Raw genomic sequence first — 21,356 nt, forward strand, 5'->3', positions numbered from 1 at the left:
GGGTTTCACCATATTGCTCAGGCTGGTCTTGAACTCCTGCCCTTGTGATCCACCTGCCTTGGCCTCCCAAAATGCTGGGATTACAGGCATGAGCCACTAAGCCCGACATAAGTGAGTTCTTTTAAAATGATGGCATTTATTTTTCTACTTAGAGATAATACATATTTATTATAGAAAGTTTACAAAATATTTTAAAAATCACCCAAAAATCTTTGTTAATCTTTTAGTTTTTCTGTGCATAAGCATTTTATAGTAAAACATAGTCAGTCTGGGTGCGGTAGCTCACACCTGTAATCCCAGCACTTTGGGAGGCCGAGGCGGGAGGGTCATGAGGTCAGGAGTTTGAGACCAACCTGACCAATGTGGTGAAAACCCGTCTCTACTAAAAATACAAAAATTAGCCATGTGTGGTGGCGCATACCTGTAATCCCAGTTACTCAGGCAGCTGAGGCAGGAGAATCATTTGAACCTGGGAGGTGGAGGTTGCAGTGAGACGAGATAACAGAGTAAGGCTATCAGCATCATGTGGTTACCAACTGTTCCTCATTCACCGGTTGATGCCTCCCAGAAAAAAACACCGCCAGCCTTCCCAGAAAGCCCAGCTGCTGTTCCACCAACAACCACTGGAGGGCCCCAAACACTGCTATGCATCTACACAGCATCCCATCACTCACACTCGACAGGTGCCCAGCAAGCCCATTGACCACAGCACCATCACTTCCTGGGTATCACCTGATTTTGATACAACAGCAGGAAGTTTGTTCCCAGCCTACCAGAAACACCACCACCAAGACCGGGCGAGACATTTAAGTCGAAAATCTACCACTTCCAAGTTTCCACAGCTAACTTTTGAGAATCCACAATCTTCCAGTTCAGAGACATTGGGGACTCCTTAATCAGGGAGTTCCTTAGTCAATCAGAAAAGCCTGTTTCCAGAAGACCCTTAGTTCCAGTGCTCAGTCCCCAAAGCTGTGGGGACATGTCAGCTCAGGCACTTCAGAGCTTACCTTATGTGTTCATTCCACCTGATATCCAGACCCCAGAGTCATCGTCTATGAAGGAAGAACTCATTCCCCCAAATCAGAAGGAAAACAACATTTCAAGCTGCTCTCTTCACACTGGCACTCCCAGTAGCCTGGAGCCTGGACCTGTTCTGGTTAAAGACACCCCTGAGGACAAGTATGGAATAAAGGTCACATGGAGGAGAAAAAAAAAAAACGAAAAAAAATAAAGGAAATAAAATATCTATGTATAGTCATGAATCTATAAATTATTTAGTTTTGTATATGTGTGTATGTGTGCATATGTTTATGTCTTGAAAATAGTTTCTCTTTCAGGTTTAGTAAATTCTAAAATTAGTGTTTGGTGTGTGGTGTGTGTGTGTGTGTGTGTGTGTGTGTGTGTGTTTTGGAGATGGAGTTTTGCTCTGTCGCCCAGGCTGTAGTGCAATGATATAATCTCAGCTCACTGCAACCTCCGCCTCCTGGGTTCAAGTGATTCTCCTGCCTTGACCCCCTGGGTAGCTGGAATTACAGGCAAACACCACCATGCCCAGTTCATTTTTGTATTTTTAGTAGATGCAGAGTTTCACCATGTTGGCCAGGCTGGTCTCAAACTCCTGACCTTGCGATCCGCCTGCCTTGGCCTCCCAAAGTGCTGGGATTACAGGTGTGATCTACCACGTCCAGCCTTAGTTTTTTTTTTTTTAATTGAAGTAAAATTTATATAACTTAGAATTAGTCATATTAAAATGAAATGTACCACTCAACACATTCACAGTGTTGTGCAACTATTACCTCTATCTAGTTCAAAAACGTTTTCATCACTCCATAAGTGAAATACAGTATCTAGTAAGCAGTCACTCCCTCTTTCCTCCTCTCCCAGTCCTTGGCAGCTACTAACCTGCTTTCTGTCTTTATGGATTTGGCCTATTCGGGGTATTTTATTTCAGTGGAATCATAGAGTATTCAACCTTTTGTTAACTCCCTTGTATTGAATATACCACATTTTGTTTATCCATTCATCAATTTATGAACATTTGTGTTATTTCCACTTTTGGCTATTGTGAATAGTGATGCTGTGAACCTGCATGTGAAGTTTTCGTTTGAACACTTGTTTTCAGTTCTTTTGGATATATGCCTAGGAGTGAAATTGCTAGGTCTTCTGGTGATTCCATGTTTAACTTTTTGAGGAACTTGTAAACTTTTTTCTACTGTGTTTTTACCACTTTATTTCCCACCAGCAATCTGCAAGAGTTTTAATTTATCCACATCCTTGCCAGTGCTTTTGATTTTCTTCTTTTTTTTAACATTGTAGCCATGCTAATGTGTGTGAAATAATATCTCACTGTGGTAAAATGAGTTTTATATGTAGCTTTTCTGCCTGTAACTTACTCTGTATGTTATAAGGAGGTAGAATTATTAATATGTTATAAACTATTAATATCTTATAAATGGGCCAGGTACCTTGTCTCATGCCTGTAATTCCAGCACTTTGGGAGGCTGTGGTGGGCAGATCAACTTGAGGCCAGGAGTTCAAGACCAGCCTGGCTAACATGGTGAAACCCCATCTCTACTAAAAATACAAAAAATTAGCCAGGTGTGGTGGTGCACGCCTGTAATTCCAGCTACTCAGAAGGCTGAGGCATGAGAATTGCTTGAGCCTGGGAGGTGGAATTTGCAGTGAGCCAAGATTGTGCCACTGCACTCCAGCCTGGGTGACAGAGCAAGAGTCTGTTAAAGAAAAAGGAAGGAAGGAAGGATGAAAGGAAGGGAGGGAGGGAAAGGAAGGAGGGAAGGAAAAAAGAAAATCTAATAAATGGCCTGCAAATTAAGAGTATTTCAGTATTGTTTCAACAGATCTTTCTACAGAGATATAGTTTTGACATTTTAATAAGCAACTTCTACTTAATTTGATTGGGATAAATAAATTCATTAGAACAGGAATGTCCATCAGAGGAACTCTTTGCCATAGAGGCATCTTACTTTGCCACAGAAGCTTCTAATTTGAGTACAACATGCTTGATTTTGATTGAATATAAAGAATGAACGAAGATACTGGCAGTCATCAAGCACAGCCTCTGATCAGTATTACCAAACCTTGCATGACTACGTCTAGTAAAACGATGAACAGCTCTTTCATAGGGTAATTCATTCTATTTTAGACAGGTCTATTTATAAACCATGTTTTTCTGTATGCTGAACTAAAGATTGTTATCCTTAAAAATACACTAACTGGAACTGGTTATTTTTTCTTGGTCCAAATCAAGTCCATTTTTTGACATGAAGACAGCTATCATATCCTCCCAAGTTTTCTTTTTTTCCCTCATCAAATGCTTTCAGTTATTTCTACCCATCACAGTTCAGAGGTCTCATACCTTCACAGTTGTATTTGCTTTCTTTTTGATATGCTGTAGTTTGTGGCCATCCATCCTAAAGGGTATTTGCTCTAGATATGATCTGACCCACAGAATGGAACTTAACACATAAAATGTTTTCATGTTCATGATGGCCCTGTGATTTACTTATGTATGTTCCCATTCCATTCTGCAAATGCGTAAACTTGGGCCCAGATAGTTGAAGACACTTTCCTAAGGTCATATATTAAGTGGAAGAACTGAGCTTGAAGTCCAATTCAGATTTAACTGCCTGTAAAGCCATGATATTTTTATTAATAATAAAATCAATATTGATAAACATAACTACCATTTATTGCATAGATAACATATTCTTTTTTAAAAACTTTAAAGGTTTTCTAAGAGACATGGTCTTATTACATCACCCAAGCTGGAGTGCAGTGGTACCATCATGGCTCACTGTAGCCTCAAACTCCTGGGCACAAGCAATCCTCCTGCCACAGTCCCCTGAGTAGCTGGGACTACAGGTGCATGCCACCATGTCTGACTAATTTGGTTTGTTTGTTTGTTTTAGTGCCTGGGGTTTTGCTATGTTGTCCAGGCTGGTCTTGACCTCCTGGTCTCAAGTGATCCTCCTGCAGCAGCCTCCCGAAGTGCTGGGATTATAGGCATGAGCCACCATGCCCAGTCTGAAAACATATTCTTGACATTGTGCTAAGTACTTAGACTGCCATCTAAACCTCACAGCTAACTTGGGAAATACAGAGTACTATTTTTATAAATGAGGAAATTGAGGATTTAAAACCAAATGTGATTCTAAAACCATTCGATTCTAAGACTCTTAATATTATACCATCCTGTCCATGCTATTCCATGGCATAGCTGATATTTCAATAATTAGGAGCACACCTACTTGGTGTTTCAGTGTTCCAGATTTATATGGAATAGTCTGTATGATTATATAATTTGCAATTATCATAAATTTATTACTAATTTTTTCTTTCATTTCCTTTGATCCAAAAACATTACTGATTTGATTATACGTTGATACAGCCTTTCTGAAGGGCAGTCCTGTCAGTATTTAACAAAATACTTTTTTAAAAAATGGTAACATTTCAAAATTTGTTTTCTTTTAGGTCCACCTCATTCATTTAACCGAGATGAGACAATAATCATTGCTTTGGCATCAGTCTCTGTGTTAGCTGTTTTGATAGTTGCCTTATGCTTTGGATACAGAATGTTGACAGGTAAAAATCACCACTTTCTGTCCTATCGTTTATTAAACATGCAATTTAATCAGAATTTATTTTCTCCTTTTAAATTCCCTATGTTAAAAAAAAATAGTCTCAAAGTTATGCAGAATACACCCAGCCTTAATAATTATCACATATGGACAGTATTGTTTCATCTAAATTATCAGTCACTACCCCTTTCCATGCCACTGGATTATTTTGAAGCAAGTCACAGATATCATATATCTAATAAGTAGTTAATTAGTATTTATAGATATATGATATCTGTAAATATTATCTCTATGATATAATGGCTTTAAGAATATATATTCATAGTACCCTTTTCACACCTGAAAAAAATAGCAGTAATTCCTCAGTATCATCAAATGTTCAGTTGGTTCTAATAAGCTTTGGGTTTGATGGACTGTTTAGGAAATCAGCATTCATTCATTCATTCATTCATTTGAATAACTTCTATATAGTCTTCTTTAAAGTTTTTGTAATATTAAAGTTTTAAACTTTTAAATTAAGTCATCATGGAAGTGTCTCCCAGAATTTGGCCTTCATGCTATTCTGCATTCATCTGCATTTATAGATGTTAGCAAGTTTAGTAAATAGCTTTATTCATTGACATTAGGCATAAATCTTACTGCCAATCTTTCTGCAGCTCTTCTTTTTAACTGTAATATTGTAAAAAGCATAAAAAGATAATCATTTTTAAAAAACCATATATTAGGCTGGGTGCAGTGGCTCACGCCTGTAATCCCAGCACTTTGGGAGGCCGAGGAGGGCAGATCATGAAGTCAGGTTCAAGACCATCCTGGCCAACATGGTGAAACCCCATCTCTACTAAAAAATACAAAAATTAGCTGGGCGTGGTGGCGCGTGCCTGTAGTCCCAGCTACTTGGGAAGCCGAGGCAGGAGAATTGCCTGAACCTGGGAGGTGGAGCTTGCAGTAAGCTGAGATTGCACCACTGCACTCCAGCCTGGCGCCTGGCAACAGAGTGAGACTCTGTCTCAAAATAAAAAAAAAAAGGAAACCATATATTAGTAACCTTTATTCTATTCCTATAGGAGACCGTAAACAAGGTCTTCACAGTATGAACATGATGGAGGCAGCAGCATCCGAACCCTCTCTTGACCTAGATAATCTGAAACTGTTGGAGGTAAGTTTGCTGTTAGATTATGGACTCTTGTTTCTGCTATTATACTAGACCTGGAACAGTGATTTCATTCACTCATTAAGACATTCATTCATTTATTTAACCCTTACTTATTAAATAACAGTTTTTTGTCAAGGTCTATTCTAGATACTGGGAATATAGGTGAACAATACAGGTATGTCTCCTGGTGCCTATATTTGAGTTGGGACGTCTACAAACAGGTAAAGGAATGTATAATATAATTACAAGTAGTAGGAAATGCTATGAAGAAAAGTACAGTGGATAAGAAAATGATGAAAAGGGGGTTATTACAGAAAATATGGCCAGGCGCAGTGGCTCACTCCTGTAATCCCATCACTTTGGGAGGCCTAGACAGGTGGATCACTTGAGGTCAGGAGTTCAAGACCAGCCTGGCCAACATAGCAAAACCCCATCTCTACTAAAATACAAAAATTAGCTGGGAGTGGTGGCACATGCCTGTAGTCCCAGCCTAGGTGACAGAGCAAGACTCCATCTTAAAAGAAAAAAAGAAAATATACTTAGAAAGGGGTTGACCTTGAGTCCAGATTTTTACAGGGTATGAGAATAAAGACATGAAATTTTGAAAACAGTGTGACACCAAGGAATCCATAGTAGACAACAATTAAATATTCTTTGTATGCATATATTACATGTTTTTGTAGATACATAAGGCTCTTCTTATATATAGAATTTACGTTTCATTTGGTGATATCTCAGAAGCTACATTAAAAGTATTGCTATGATAAGTGTTTTTATGATCTTTATTAAGAGTGACTTGAAAACTATGATCCCCAAACCAGAGACTGTTAAATAATATATATGATAGATTTGCTTATATAAAAAATTGTAAGAACTTTCTGTTTTGGGAGAGACATTCCATAAACAAAGATAAAAGCCAAATTTGAAAAAAAAAATTCAACATACAAGGGAAAACTTGATAAAGAACTGATACAAATCAAGATGAAAGAAACATTCTATAGCAAATGGACAAAAAGGCTGGGTGTGGTGATACACGCCTGTAATCCCAGAATTTTTGGGAGCCAAAGTGGGTGTATTGCTTGAGCCCAGGAGTTCAAGACAAGCCATGGGCAACATGGCAAAACACCGTGTATTTGGTAAAAAATTAAAAAATTAGCTGGGTGGGTGGCACACGCCTGTATTCCCAGCTACTCAGGAGACTGAGAGGTTGAAGGATCACTTGAACCTAGGATGTAGAGGTTGTAGTGAGCTTGGGAGACAGAGACCCCTGTCCCAAAAAAAATGGACAAAAGAAGTAAATGTGGTGAAGAAATGTACAGTAAAATGTCCAGTTTACAAGGTTGAAAGAAATACTAATTAACCCATGGAAGTTTAACCATGATTAAGTCATAGAAACACTCCCCAAAATTGCTGAATTAACTATATATTGATACAACCTTTTTAAAGGATACTTTGTATAATTTTAACCTAGAAATAGCGTCTGAAATACAACATACATCCTTAAATAAATGATGGTAAATCCCTAACCTGTTTCAATAAAAAGCGAAAGCAATCCCTCAAAGCCAAAAATGACGAGAATGGGTTACAGTTTGCTGGTTCTTTGTGTGTTCAGTAATATTTTTGTATTCTGGATATTGTGAATATTGTGTTGTGGAGACACTGGACTCTTCTAAAGATTGTTGAGGTTTTTTTTGTTTGTTTGTTTTAGTAAGCATTTAACTTGGTTGGACACATATCACAAACTTGTCTGGGGCAGAAGCTCAAATCTCAGTTCAGTTATTTCATCTTTAGCTGGAGATTGTCTTGTACTTCTATTGAGTTTCCCTCTCTCTGACTTTCTCCTTTCTAGGGTTCTCCCCTCACTTGCCAGCAACTGTGGCTTTACTAGTATTTCCTGAGTTTCCCAATGCCAGAACAGTATTCTTTTCTTTTCTTTTTTTTTTTAATTGAGTCAGAGTCTTGCTCTTTTACCCAGGCTAGAGTGCAGTGGTACGGTCTCAGCTCACTGCAACCTCCGCTTCCCAGGTTCAAGTGATTTTCCTGCCTCAGCCTCCTGAGTAGCTGGAATTACAGGTGCGTGCCACACTCCTGGCTAATTATTATATTTTTAGTAGAGATAGGGTTTTGCCATGTTGGCCAGGCTGATCATGAACTCCTGACCTCTCTCATCTCAGCCTCCCAAAGTGCTGAGATTACAAGTGTGAGCTACCACACTTAGCCTAGAAACTGTTTTCTTTAGCAAGTTTAGTTCCACTGTACAGTGCTAACTTCAGCCTGCTCTCAGGCTAAAAGCCATAAAAATGGGTAGCTCAGGCTGGGCGGAGGCTCACGCCTATAATCCCAGCACTTTGGGAGGCCGAGATGTGTGGATCACGAGGTCAGGAGTCACAGAGCAGCCTGGCCAAGATGGTGAAACCCCATCTCTACTAAAAATACAAAAATTAGCTGGGCACTGTGGCACACACCTGTAATCCCAGCTACTCAGGATGTCGAGGCAGGAGTATCGTCTGAACCCAGGAGGCAGAGGTTGCAGTGAGCCGAGATTGCACCATTGCACTCCACCTGGGTGACCCAGTGAGACTTAGTCTCAAAAAAAAAAAAAAAAAAAAAGGGTAGCTCACCCCATGCCACTTTTTTCTCAAAGCCTTAATGACGCTCAAGATCTGTCTGCCTTTAGAACTTTTTTTTTTTTTAATTTTGTCCAGCATTTATAAATGTTATCTATGGGGAGGCTGGGTCTGGTAGGAGCTTCATCAGCCATACTAGAACAAAATTTATTGATTTCTTGATAATGGAATAAACTATAAGCAACAGAGAGCTGTGGCATTCCATATAAATTTGTACTTTTTTGTTTAGTAAATTTGATTGTTCAATTATGATACTAATACCTTTCTTTTTTTCTTCCTCTTCTTTTTTTTTCACTTACTCTTTGAACATGCACATGGGAATACCTTGCTTTCTTTAAAACACTTATAGCTGATTGGCCGAGGTCGATATGGAGCAGTATATAAAGGCTCCTTGGATGAGCGTCTGGTTGCTGTAAAAGTGTTTTCCTTTGCAAACCGTCAGAATTTTATCAATGAAAAGAACATTTACAGAGTGCCTTTGATGGAACATGACAACATTGCCCGCTTTATAGTTGGAGATGAGAGAGTCACTGCAGATGGACGCATGGAATATTTGCTTGTAATGGAGTATTATCCCAATGTAAGTACCTCATAAGCAATAAACTGAGGCTGGGTGCAGTGGCTCATGCTTGTAATCCCAGCAACTTTGGGAGGCTAAGGCAAGTGGATCACTTGAGGCCAGGAGTTCAAGACCAGCCTGGCCAACATGGCAAAACACTGTCTTTACTAAAAATACAAAAATTAGCCAGGTGTGATGGCACGCATCTGTAATCCCAGCTACTTAGGAGTCTGAGGCATAAGACTTGCTTGAACCTGGAAAGTGGAGATTGCAGTGAGCTAAGATGATACCACTGCACTCCAGGCAACAGAGCAAGACGTTGTCTCAAAAAAAAAAATTGACGTTTATATTAATTGTTAATCAGACTTCAGAGAGGACCACTGTATTGATGGAGAGAGCATTACTGACTCACAAGCTGGATTATTAATGGTCTGCAATGGAATAAGGATCTCACACCACAATGTGAATGAACTGTATTACTGATTATACTGTTTATTCAGCTTTCTTCTCTTTCTTTGTTACTCTCTTTTATAGTTAATTTTTTTGATAAGTTTTTTGATGAAGGAAGCAGTACTTTGATTGACATTCATTTTGATGCAAACTCCTTTTCTCATCAGCAACTGGTCATAGTTTGTAGATAAGAACTTTGAGCAGCACCAATACATAAATAGATATATTTACAAAAACCTTTTATTTTCTACTTAGGAACCATAACAATATGATTTATATTTGTACTGGTGAATGATACATGTTTTCTGTCCTAATTTTATCAAAGAATTGTTTAAAAGGAAAGAATCATTCATAATTTTTAATATTGGAGACATAAAAATTGATAATGTTTAGGCTGGGTGTGGTGGCTCACACCTGTAATCCTAGCACTTTGGGAGGCTGTGGTGGGCGGATCACAAGGTCAGGAGTTAAGAGACCAGCCTAGCCAAGAGTGAAACCTCATCTACTAAAAATACAAAAATTAGCTGGGCCTGGTGGCGCATGCCTGTAGTCCCAGCTACTTGGGAGGCTGAGGCAGGAGAATCACTTGAACCTGGGAGGTAGAGGTTATAGTGAGCCGAGGTTGTGCCACTGCACTCCAGCCTGGGTGACAGAGTGAGACTCTGTCTCAAAAAAAAAAAAAAAAAAAAAAATGATAATGTTTAAATTTCCCTTCTTCCCATCTCTCCTCTTCTCTCAGAAATGTCATATTAACTCTTTCAAGATTCTGAAATGTCGTAGTTCATTAGATCTTCATGGAATCCTAGCCTATTTTCAAATTCTTTATAAGGATGCTAACTTACTTCTTCATGTTAAAGTAAGTTAATTCTACCTTTTTTTCTCTTTTGCATTTTTCCCTCTATGTAGGGATCTTTATGCAAGTATTTGAGTCTCCACACAAGTGACTGGGTAAGCTCTTGTCGTCTTGCTCATTCTGTGACTAGAGGACTGGCCTATCTTCACACAGAATTACCACGAGGAGGTAAGAGAGTCAATAGGTGAAATTGACACTCGTGTGGGTTCAAAATTTACAACAGGAAATTTTAATTGTATCTTCAAAGTAAAAGTATCATTTATATTATTGAATATTTATTGTTAGCCAGTTGTTTGAAAGATTCAACATGAAATACATTTGAAATGTGACAGACAGAGTTTTCCCACGCAGCTGCCAAGATGGCAGAGGGGCAGTCCTAGTGCTTGATAGCTGAGTCCAATTCCTGGGCTACCTGGAGGCTATCATGACCCAGCAGAGAAAGTAGTGGTCATGTGCTGTGAGGACATCAACATTTCTGGCAGTTTCTACAGAAACAAATTAAAGTACCTAGCCTTCCTCTGCAAGCAGACAAATAGCAACCCTTCTCAAGTACCCTACCATTTATGAGCCCCTAGCCACATCTTTTGGCAGACCACATGCGGTATGCTCCCCAACAAGACCAAGCAAGGCCAGGCTGCCCTGGACTACCTCAGGGTGTCTGATGGAATCCCACTGCTGTATGACAAGGAAAAGCAGATAGTAGTTTCTGCCACCCTCAATGTTGTGTGTCTGAGCCTTGAAGGAAGTTTGCCTACTTGGAGCACTGGGCTCACAAGGCTGACAGGAAATACCAGACAATCATGGCCACCCTGGAGGAGAAGAGGAAAGTCTGTTACCAAAAGATCTATTACCAGAAGAAAAACAGTTCATGAGGCTATGGGAAAAGGCCAAAAAGAACATGGAGAATAAAACTGAAAAATATACCAAGGTCCTCTTGGCCCAAAGACTCCTAGTCTGAGCCCAATAAAGACTGTTTATTCTTCATGCTTGTCCTGGCCTGCCCTTTTTCCATTGTCATCATGGGATCTAGGGGACCCAGTAGCATCAGTCCAGGTGTCATAGGCAGCCTGGGACTTACAAAGCTAGAGATAAGGAATGGACCTTCGTCATTGTCTTTCTATTAGGTTACTTTAAACAACTCTAAGAGTTGTGCAGACATAGTTTGTCTATGACGTACTTGTTTGCAAGAGAGTTTCATAAAATAGTTATTAAGAACAAGCAGCTATTTCAGTTGCAGTATTAGCAGCCTGGGTGCAATGGCCCATGCCTGTAACCTTAGCACTTTGGGAGACCAAGGCAGGCGGATCACTTGAGCTCAGGAGTTTGAGACCAGCCTAGGTAACATGGTGAAACCCTGTATCTACAAAATACAAACATTAGCTGGACGTGGTGGCATGCACCTATAGTCCCAGACACTTGGGAGACTGAGGTGGGAAGATTGCTTGAGCCTGGGAGGTGAAGGTTCTTGTGTCAGTTTGCTGAGAATGATGGTTTTCAGTTTCATCCATGTCCCTGCAAAGGACATGAACTCATCGTTTTTTATGGCTGCATAGTATTCCATGGTGTATATGTGCCACATTTTCCTTGTCCAGTCTATCATTGATGGGCATTTGGGTTGTTGGTTCCAGGTCTTTGCTATTGTAAACAGTGCCACAGTGAACATATGTGTACATGTGTCTTTATAATAGAATGATTTATAATCCTTTGGATATATACCCAGTAATGGAATTGCTGGGTCAAATGGAATTTCTATTTCAAGGTCCTTGAGGAATTGCCACACTGTCTTCCACAATAGTTGAACTAATTTACACTCCCACCAACAGTGTAAAAGTGTTCTTATTTCTCCACATCCTCTTCCAGCCTCTGTTGTCTACAGATTTTTTAATGATTGCCATTCAGACTGGCATGAGGTGGTATTTCAATGTGGTTTTGATTTGCATTTCTTTAGTAGCCTGTGATGATGAGCATTTTTTCATATGTTTGTTGGCCTCATGTATGTCTTCTTTTGGAAAGTGTCTGTTCATATCCTTCACCCACTTTTGAATGGGTTTGTCTGTTAAACTTATTTAAGTTCTTTGTAGATTCTGGATATTAGCCTTTGTCAGATGGGTAGTTTGCAAAAATTTTTTCCCATTCTGTTGGTTGCCGGTTCACTCTAATGATTGTTTCTTTTGCTGTGCAGAAGCTCTTGAGTTTAATTAGATCCCATTTGTCTATTTTGGCTTTGTTGCCAATGCTTTTGGTGTTTTAGTCATGAAGTCCTTGCCTATGCCTATGTCCTGAATGGTTTTGCCTAGGTTTTCTTCTAGGGTTTTTATGGTGTTAGGTCTTATGTTTAAGTCTTTAATCCACCTGGAGTTAATTTTAGTGTAGGTGTCAGGAAGGGGTCCAGTTTCTGCTTTCCGCACATTGCTAGCCAGTTTTCCCAACATCATTTATTAAACAGGGAATCCTTTCCTTATTGCTTGTTTTGTGAGGTTTGTCAAAGATCAGATGGTTGTAGATGAGTGGCATTGCCTCTGAGGCCTCTGTTCTGTTCCATTGGTCTGTATCTCTGTTTTGGTACCAGTACCATGCTATTTTGATTACTGTAGCCTTGTAGCATAGTTTGAAGTCAGGTAGTGTGATGCCTCCAGCTTTGTTCCTTTTGCTTAGAATTGACTTGGCTATGCAGGCTCTCTTTTGGTTCCATATGAAGTTTAAGGTGTTTTTTTCCAGTTCTGTGAAGAGGGTCATAGGTAGCTTGATGGGGATAGCAGTGAATCTATAAATTACTTTGAGCAGTATGGCCCTTTTCACAATATTGATTCTTCCTAACCATGAGCATGGAATGTTTTTCCATCTGTTTGTGTCTTCTCTTATTTCCTTGAGGGCGGTTTGTAGTTCTTGAAGAGGTCCTTTACATACTTTGTTAGTTGTGTTCCTAGGTATTTTATTCTCTTTGTAGCAATTGTGAATGGCAGTTCGTTCTTGATTTGGTTCTCTTTAAGTCTGTTATTGGTGTATAGGAATGCTTGTGATTTCTGCACATTGATTTTGTATACTGAGACTTTGCCAAACTTGCTTATCAATTTCAGGAGATTGGAGCTGAACAATGGGGTCTTCTAAATATACAATCATGTCATCTGCAAATAGAGACAATTTGACTTCCTCCTTTCCTAATTGAATACCCTTTATTTGTTTTACAAAAAAATTTTTTAATTAGCTGAGGGTAGTGGCACACACCTTTGGTCCCAGATACTCAGGAGGCTGAGGTGGGAGGATTGCTTGAGCCCAGGAATTCTAGATTGCAGTGAGCTCTGATCATGCTAGTACACTTCAGCCTGGGCAATAGAGTGAGACGCTGTCTCAAAAAAAAAAAATAAAAAGAATTCATCTTCATACTCTGAACATTCTTCCTCCAAGATATACATGCGAGCATACTTAGAAATTGTTCTTTTCAAAAGAAACCATCCATTGAGTAAACAACCTACAAATGAGAGAAAATATTTGAAAACTGCACATCCAACCAAGGTCTAATATCGAGAATATATAAGGAACGTAAACAATTGAACAAGCAAAAAGCAAATAGCCACATTGAAAAGTGAGCAAATGATATGAATAGACACTTCCCAGAAAAAAGACATACAAGCAGCCAACTTGTATGATATGAAAAAATGCTCTATATCACTAATCATCAGAGAAATGCAAATCAAAACCACAATTATATACTTACACCAGTCAGAATGCTATTATTGAAAAGTCAGAAAACAACAGATGCTGTTGAGGCTGTGGAGAAAGGGGAACACTTACACATTGTTGGTGGGAGTATAAATTAGTTCAGCCACTTTGGAAAGCAGTTTGGAGATTTCTCAAAGAACTTAAAACAGAACTACCATTTGACCCAGCAATCCTATTACTGAGTATATATCCAAAAGAATACAAATAATTCTACCAGAAAGACACAGGTACTTCTCTGTTTTTCACAGCACTATTCACAATAGCAAAGATACGGAATCAACCTAGGTGCCCATCAACAGTGGAGTGGATAAAGAAAATGTGTTCACATACACTATCAAATACTACACAGCCAAAAAAACAATGAAATCATGTCTTTTGCAGCAACATGGATGGAGCTGGGTAGATTATGCTAAGCAGGAACAGAAAACCAAATACCACATGTTCTCACTTTTTAAGTAGGAAGTAGACCTTGAGTTCTTATGGACATGAAGATTACAGCCATAGAAACTAGGGACAGCTAGAGTGGGGAGAGATGGAGAATGGTAAGGGCTGAAAAACTTACTCTTGGGTACTGTGCTCATTAGCTGGGTAACAGGATCACTTGAAACCCAACCTCAGCATCACACTGTGATTACAGATAACAAACTTGCACATGTACCCCCGAGTTTAAAATAAAAGAGACCAGGTACCATGGCTCACACCTGAAATCCCAACACTTTGGGAGGCTGAGGCTGGCAGATTGCTTGAGCCCAAGAGTTTGAGACCAACATGGTGAAACCCTGTCTCTACAAAAAAATATAAAAAATTAGCTGGGCATAGTAGCATGCACCTCAGGAGGTTAAGGTGAAAAGATCGTTTGAGCCTGGGATGAGGGGTGGTAGTGAGCCAAGATCTCGCCACTGCACTCCAGCCTGGGCAACAGAGCAAGACTGTATCTGAAAAATAAATAAGGCCGGGCACGGTGGCTCCTACCTGTAATCCCAGCACTTTGGAAGGCCAAGGGGGGTGGATAGCCTGAGGTCAGCAGGTCAAGACCAGCCTGACCAACATCGTGAAACCCTCTTCTCTACTAAAAATACCAAAAAAATTAGCCGGGCATGGTGGCAGCACCTGTAATCCCAGCCTCTTAGGAGGCTGAGGCAGGAGAACTCACAAGAGCGAAACTATCTCACAAAAGTGTAAATACATAAATAAAAGAAAAATTTTAAAAATGTTCTTTTGATTCCAGGGCATTTTCATACTTTTTGAAGCCCATTTATGGACCTTAGGATAAGAACCTCTTAGCTAGGCTATATTATATTTTCCTTGTATTTATTTTGCTTAAGTGAACTATAATGTGTCATTCATGTTTTTAATTTTGTGGGTACATAGTAGTATATATATTTATGAGGTATATGAGTTGTCTTTTTTTTGAGATGGAGTCTCCCTCTGTTGGCCAGGCTGGAGTGCAGTGGTGTGATCTTGGCTCACTGCAACCTCTACCTCCCAGATTCAAGCAATTCCCCTGCCTCAGCCTCCCAAGTAGCTGGGATTATAGGCATACACCATCATGCCCTGCTAGTTTTTGTATTTTTAGTAGAGATGGGGTTTCCACCATGTTAGCCAGGCTGTTCTTGAACTTCTTACCTCAAATGATCCACCTGTCTTGGCCTCCCAACATGCTGGGATTACAGGTATTAGCCACCGTGTCCCTCCGAGGTTTTTGTTTTTATTTTAGAGGGAGTTTGTTTTCATTCCAGCCCAGGCTGGACTGTAGTGGGGTGATCTTGGCTCACTGCAGCCTCTACCTCGTAGGCTCTAGTGATCCTCCCACCTCAGCCTCCTGGGTAGCTAGGACTGCAGGTATGAGCCACCATGCCTGGCTAATTTTATTTTTATTTTTTTATAGAGACATGGTCTCCCTATGTTGCCCAGGCTGGTCTCAAACTCCTGGGTTCAAGCAGTCCTCCCATCTCAGCCTCCCAAAGTGCTGGGATTACAGGTGTTAGCCACTGTGCCTGGCCCCATGAGATATTTTGATACAAATATGTAATGTGTAAAAAAATCACATCATGGAAAACAGGATATCCATCCTCTCAGTCATTTCTCCTTTGTGTTAAAATAATCCAATAATATTCTTTTAGTTATTTATAAATGTACAATTAAATTATTTTGATTATTGTAACCCTGTTGTGCTATCAAATACTAGGTATTGTTTATTCTTTCCAACTATCTTAAAAATATGGAACACTTCACGAATTTGCACATCATCTTTGTGTCAGGGCCATCCATGTTAATTTCTGTGTTGTTCCAATTTTAGTATATATGCTGCCAAAGTGAGCACCGTTATTACTTCTTTAGTTTTAACATAACATGGATTTTTACTCCGTGGGTTGGTCTTTAGTATAAAACCCAATTGTATCTTTTCAAATATCAGTGCTTCTGTTAGATAAAATTAGGTTTGGCTAAATGTATCAGGGGTGGGGAGTAATAACAGTGGCTTCAATAAGAAAGAAATGTTTTTTCTCTTATAAGAATATAGAAAAGGAAAGCCTAGGATTGACTTGTCATCATCAAAGTATTATCAGGGCCTGAGCCTTCCATATTTCTTCTCCATCATCCTTTAGGCTTTCATTTTCTTTCTCCTTTTCCTTTTTTTTTTTAAGGTGGAGTCTCCCTCTGTTGCCCAGCCTGCAGTGCAGTGGTGCCATTTCAGCTCACTGCAACCTCCATATCCCAGGTTCCAGCTATTCTTCTGCCTCAGCCTCCCAAGTAGCTGGGATTACAGGCACCTGCCACCATGCCTGGCTAATTATTTGTATTTTTAGTGGAGATGTGGTTTCACCAGGTTGGCCAGGCTGGTCTCGAACTCCTGACCTCAGGTGGTCTGCCCACCTCAGCCTCCCAAAGTGCTGGGATTACACGCGTGAGCCACCACACCTGGCAAGCTTTCATTCCCCTCCCCCGCCAAGATAGAGTCTAACTGTCGCCCAGGCTGGAATGCAGTGGCTCAATCTCGACTCAACTGCAGTCTCCACCTCCTGGATTCAAGCAATCCTCCTGCCTCAGCCTCCTGAGAAGCTGGGATTACAGGCGTGCGCCACCACTCCCAGCTAATTTTTTTGTTTTTTTTTTTTTTTTTTTGGTAGAAACTGGGTTTTACCATGTTGGTCAGGCTGGTCTTGAACTCCTGACCTCCTGACCTCATGATCTACCTACCTCAGCCTCCCAAAGTGTTGGGATTACAGGCATGAGCCACCACGCCTGGCCTCAGCTTTCATTTTCAAAGTCATCTCAATATCGATCATGTCGATCAGCAGGGAAAAGTAAGAGAAGGTAAAAGGAATTACCCCTGTCAGTCTCCAGAGGTCCCACTTCTATGCTCGTTTGTTTCCCAGAACCTAGTCCACACTTAGCTCCAAAAGAGACTGAGATTACAGCTGTTGATGTTGTTTCCTGCTTGCATTGCTGCCTCAAATAATATTGGGTTCTGTTACTAGGTAGGAAGAGAAGAATACACTGTGGGGATCAGTCTTTGCTCGTGTTTCAGAGCTATGTGGTTATATTCCTTGTTACAACTGTGGTCTTCCTCAGCTTTCATGCATATTTTTGCTAGTTGTTCAGAGCATTTCTTTTTTTTTTTTTGAGACAGAGTTTTGCTCTTGTTACCCAGGCTGGAGTGCAATGGTGCGATCTCAGCTAACCGCAACCTCCGCGTCCTGGGTTCAAGCAATTCTCCTGCCTCAGCCTCCTGAGTAGCTGGGACTACAGGTGTGCGCCACCATGCCCAGCTAATTTTTGTATTTTTAGTAGAGACGGGGTTTCACCATGTTGACCAGGATGGTCTTGATTTCTTAACCTCATGATCCACCCACCTTGGTCTCCCAAAGTTCTGGGATTATAGGCGTGAGCCACCGTGCCCAGCCGCATTTCTTTAATACATTTGCTTTCTCACTTAGTTTCAATATATACCTCACCTCATAGACACCCCTAAGTTACTTTTGCTGTGATAGTTCTGTCTTTATGCTTTCTTCTACCCTCATCCCTTACTACATTTTCTTGTCATACTGTAGCCCTGACATTTTTTTTTAGTCTCTCTGACCTCTTTCGTGAAAGGAACTTTAATTATCAGTTTCTTAGATCTTTGTTCCATTGTATATTAGCATGGATCGTCTTTTGTAGCTGATGCTTCATGTATAAATAATTTCTCCTGAATAATTTATCCGTTCATTTATCTTGACATCTTGCTTTTCCTTAATACAGAATTGTCCAAAGTATTGCCTGTGTCAGCAACTTGATGCACTTTCTTTAGTGCTTTAGCACATCAACCATTGGACTGTGTCCACTTAGCTCTTAAATATTTTAATGCCTTTAAAAAGCTGGCTTAGCACAGAACTTAAAATACCATCCTAATCTTCCTTTTTAAGGCTTGCATAATTTAGCAAGGTTTCAAGTCAAATGTAGGCTGAAAAGAATGATTGCCATCAGATATTAAGTTTTATTTAAACAGCACTCTGAAACATTAGCTAATGTTACCACTAAATAAGGGTAATAGTTACCTTTTTAAAAACTAAGTACATAGTTTCTGTCATTGCATCTAAATATAGTAGCTATTTGAATATATGCTTTTTTTGAGATGGAGTCTTGCTGTATCACCCAGGCTGGAGTGCAGTGGCACGATCTAGTGGCACAATCTCGGGTCACTGCAACCTCCGCCTCCTGGGTTCAAGTGATTCTCCTGCCTCAGCCTCCCAACTAGCTGTGATTACAGATACCCACTACCATGCCAGGCTAATTGTATTTTTAGAAGAGATGGAGATTCACCATGTTGGTCAGGCTAATCTCAAACTCCTGACCTCAGGTGATCCACCTGCTTGGCTTCTCAAAGTGCTGAGATTACAGGGTGAGCCACTGCACCTGCGCAGAATTTATGGTTTTTACCTGATTATTTAAAAAATATTCCCAAGTACAGATGTTCCTTGACTTACAATGAGATTACATCCCAGTGAACTAATTATAAGGTGGCTGGACATAGTGGTTCATGCCTCTGATCCCAGCACTTTAGAAAGCCAAGGCAGGAGGATCAAAGTCCTGAGCCCAGGAGTTTGAGACCAGCCTCAGCAACATAGTGAGACCTCACCTCTACAGAAATAAAAAATTAGCCCAATATCATGGCATGTACCTGTAGTCCCAGCTATTTAGGAGGCTGAGGTGGGAGAATTGCCTGAGCCCAGAAGGTCAAGGCTACAGTGAGCCAAGATAATGCCCCTGCACTCCAACCTGAGCAACAGAGCGAGACCCTGTTTTTTAAAAAAATGGAAGAAAAGAGAAAAATGCCGTGCGCAGTGGCTCACGCCTGTAATCCCAACACTTTGGGAGGCCGAGGTGGGCAGATCACGAAGTCAGGAGTTCGAGACCAGCCTGGCCAACATGGAGAAACCCCGTCTCTACTAAAAATACAAAAATTAGCCAGGAATGGTAACAGGTGCCTGTAATCCCATCTACTCGGGAGTCTGAGGCAGAAGAATCACTTGAACCCGGGAGGAGGAGGTTGCAGTGAGCCGAGATCATGCCACTGCACTCCAGCCTGGGTGACAAGGGCAAGACTGTCTCAAAAAAATGAAAGAAAAAAAAAGATCATAATTTAGAAATACTGTAAGTTGAAAATGCATTTAACCTACTGAACATTATAGCTTAGCCTTAACTATCTTAAATATGCTCAGAACACTTATATTAGCCTATAGTTGGCCAAATCATCCAACACAAAGTCTACTTTATAATAAAGGATTGAATATCTCATGTAATTTATTGAATACTGTTCTAAAAGTGAAAAAAGGAATGAAGTATGGTTTCTACTGATTATGTACTGCTTTCAGACCACTGTAAAGTTGAGAAATCATAAATCAAACCCTCTGTAAGTGGGAGGTCATCTATATGCCTATACTATACTATTTTTACTTGAAGTGTTCTTTCACTGAATTCTGTTCTTCCCAGCATCTTCAGATATAACTTTGTTGTTTAGGGTAGAAATTCGGTAGTAAGGAATTACACTGTTATTACTTATTCAGCTATCTTTTGCTTCAGAATAAGGAAGAATTAAACCCATTTATTTATTTGTAATAAGATTTCCCTATGAATTTTTTCTATATTATAATAGCAATGCATGCTTATTACCAAAGAAGTATCTGACCAAAAAAATAGGCAACTCAGACTTCACCAGAAAAATTACTGTTAAGTAGTTTGTGTATAGTTTTTAAGGTCTTTGGGAGGGCAGAGGCATAGCACTGGTAATATGTATGTATAAATATCCATAGATTGGCTCACACCTATAATCCCAGCACTTGGGGAAGCTGAGGCAGATGGATCACATGGTCAGGAGATCAAGACCATCCTGGCTAACATGGTGAAACCCTGTCTAGTAAAAATACAAAAAATTATCCAGGGGTGGTAGCACGTGCCTGTAGTCCCAGCCACTCAGGAGGCTAAGGCAGCAGAATTGCTTGAACCCAGGAGGTGGTGGTTGCAGTGAGATGAGATCACATCACTGCATTCCAGCCTGGGCGACAGAGAGACTCTGTCTCAAAAAAGAAAAAAAATTTATAGATTGACTATTTTTGTTCAAGTTTAGAAAATATATATATAACTAATATCTTCTTGTGCTTTCCTTTGAGATATTTGCCTACTTCAGTGCTTTGCCCCGGGCAAAATTATTGTATGTTCCACCTCCCTCCACACCCAAATAAAGAAGATTTAAATGAGTACAGAGGGGAGTTTCAAAGGGAAAACTTGTCTCAAAAGGGCAGTCTATAGTTCTACTCATTGATTTGGTTTTAGTATGTAAATAATATTCCAATTTTTTCATAAGTTTTCCTAGATAAATATTAGCTCAAGATTGTACCACACAGCCTGGGCGCAGTGGCTCACGCCTGTAATCCCAACACTTTAAAAGGCCGAGGCGGGTGGATCACGAGGTCAAGAGATCGAGACCATCCTGGTCAACATGGTGAAACCCCGTCTCTACTAAAAATAAAAAAAAAAATTAGCTGGGCGTGGTGGTGCATGCCTGTAATCCCAGCTACTCGGTAGGCTGAGGCGGGAGAATTGCCTGAACCCAGTAGGCAGAGGTTGTGGTGAGCTGAGATCATGCCATTGCACTCCAGCCTGGGTAACAAGAGTGAAACTCTGTCTCAAAAAAAAAAAAAAAAAGATTGTACCACATATACTTATGTTGTAGCTTTATCCAGAGTAAGAAATGCAGCTCTTGTAGGAATTGAGTAGGAGCCAAGTTAATACAAGCTTTAGAAGACTGGAGAATAGGAAGTGGGTAAGGGAGAAAATGAGAAAGAAATCAACTCTTAGGTGAAGAAACTTGGTAACTCCTATTTTTTCTTCAAATAGTACTGTTGCTTAATTTTTT

The 21,356-nt window shown here is 40.1% G+C and overlaps 1 protein-coding gene, 1 non-coding gene and 1 pseudogene across 2 annotated transcripts in view; 2 read left to right on the forward strand and 1 right to left on the reverse strand.

Moving 5' to 3' along the window:
- Positions 1-21,356, forward strand: part of BMPR2 (bone morphogenetic protein receptor type 2) — a 173,377-nt gene that overhangs the window by 109,874 nt on the left and 42,147 nt on the right. The window contains exons 4-7 of the mRNA XM_035305333.3: positions 4,492-4,602; positions 5,663-5,754; positions 8,728-8,958; positions 10,294-10,408. Of these exons, the coding sequence (XP_035161224.1) occupies positions 4,492-4,602; positions 5,663-5,754; positions 8,728-8,958; positions 10,294-10,408 (549 nt within the window). The remainder of the gene's footprint in view (positions 1-4,491; positions 4,603-5,662; positions 5,755-8,727; positions 8,959-10,293; positions 10,409-21,356) is intronic.
- Positions 427-1,270, forward strand: LOC144576698 (RAD9, HUS1, RAD1-interacting nuclear orphan protein 1 pseudogene; annotated as a pseudogene).
- On the reverse strand, positions 16,176-16,283 carry LOC118154956 (U6 spliceosomal RNA). The gene has a single exon (XR_004745204.1). It is a non-coding gene; the product is annotated as a U6 spliceosomal RNA (small nuclear RNA).

Source organism: Callithrix jacchus, chromosome 6 (genome assembly GCF_049354715.1).
Source record: "Callithrix jacchus isolate 240 chromosome 6, calJac240_pri, whole genome shotgun sequence".
Classification (NCBI taxonomy): Eukaryota; Metazoa; Chordata; class Mammalia; order Primates; family Cebidae; genus Callithrix; species Callithrix jacchus.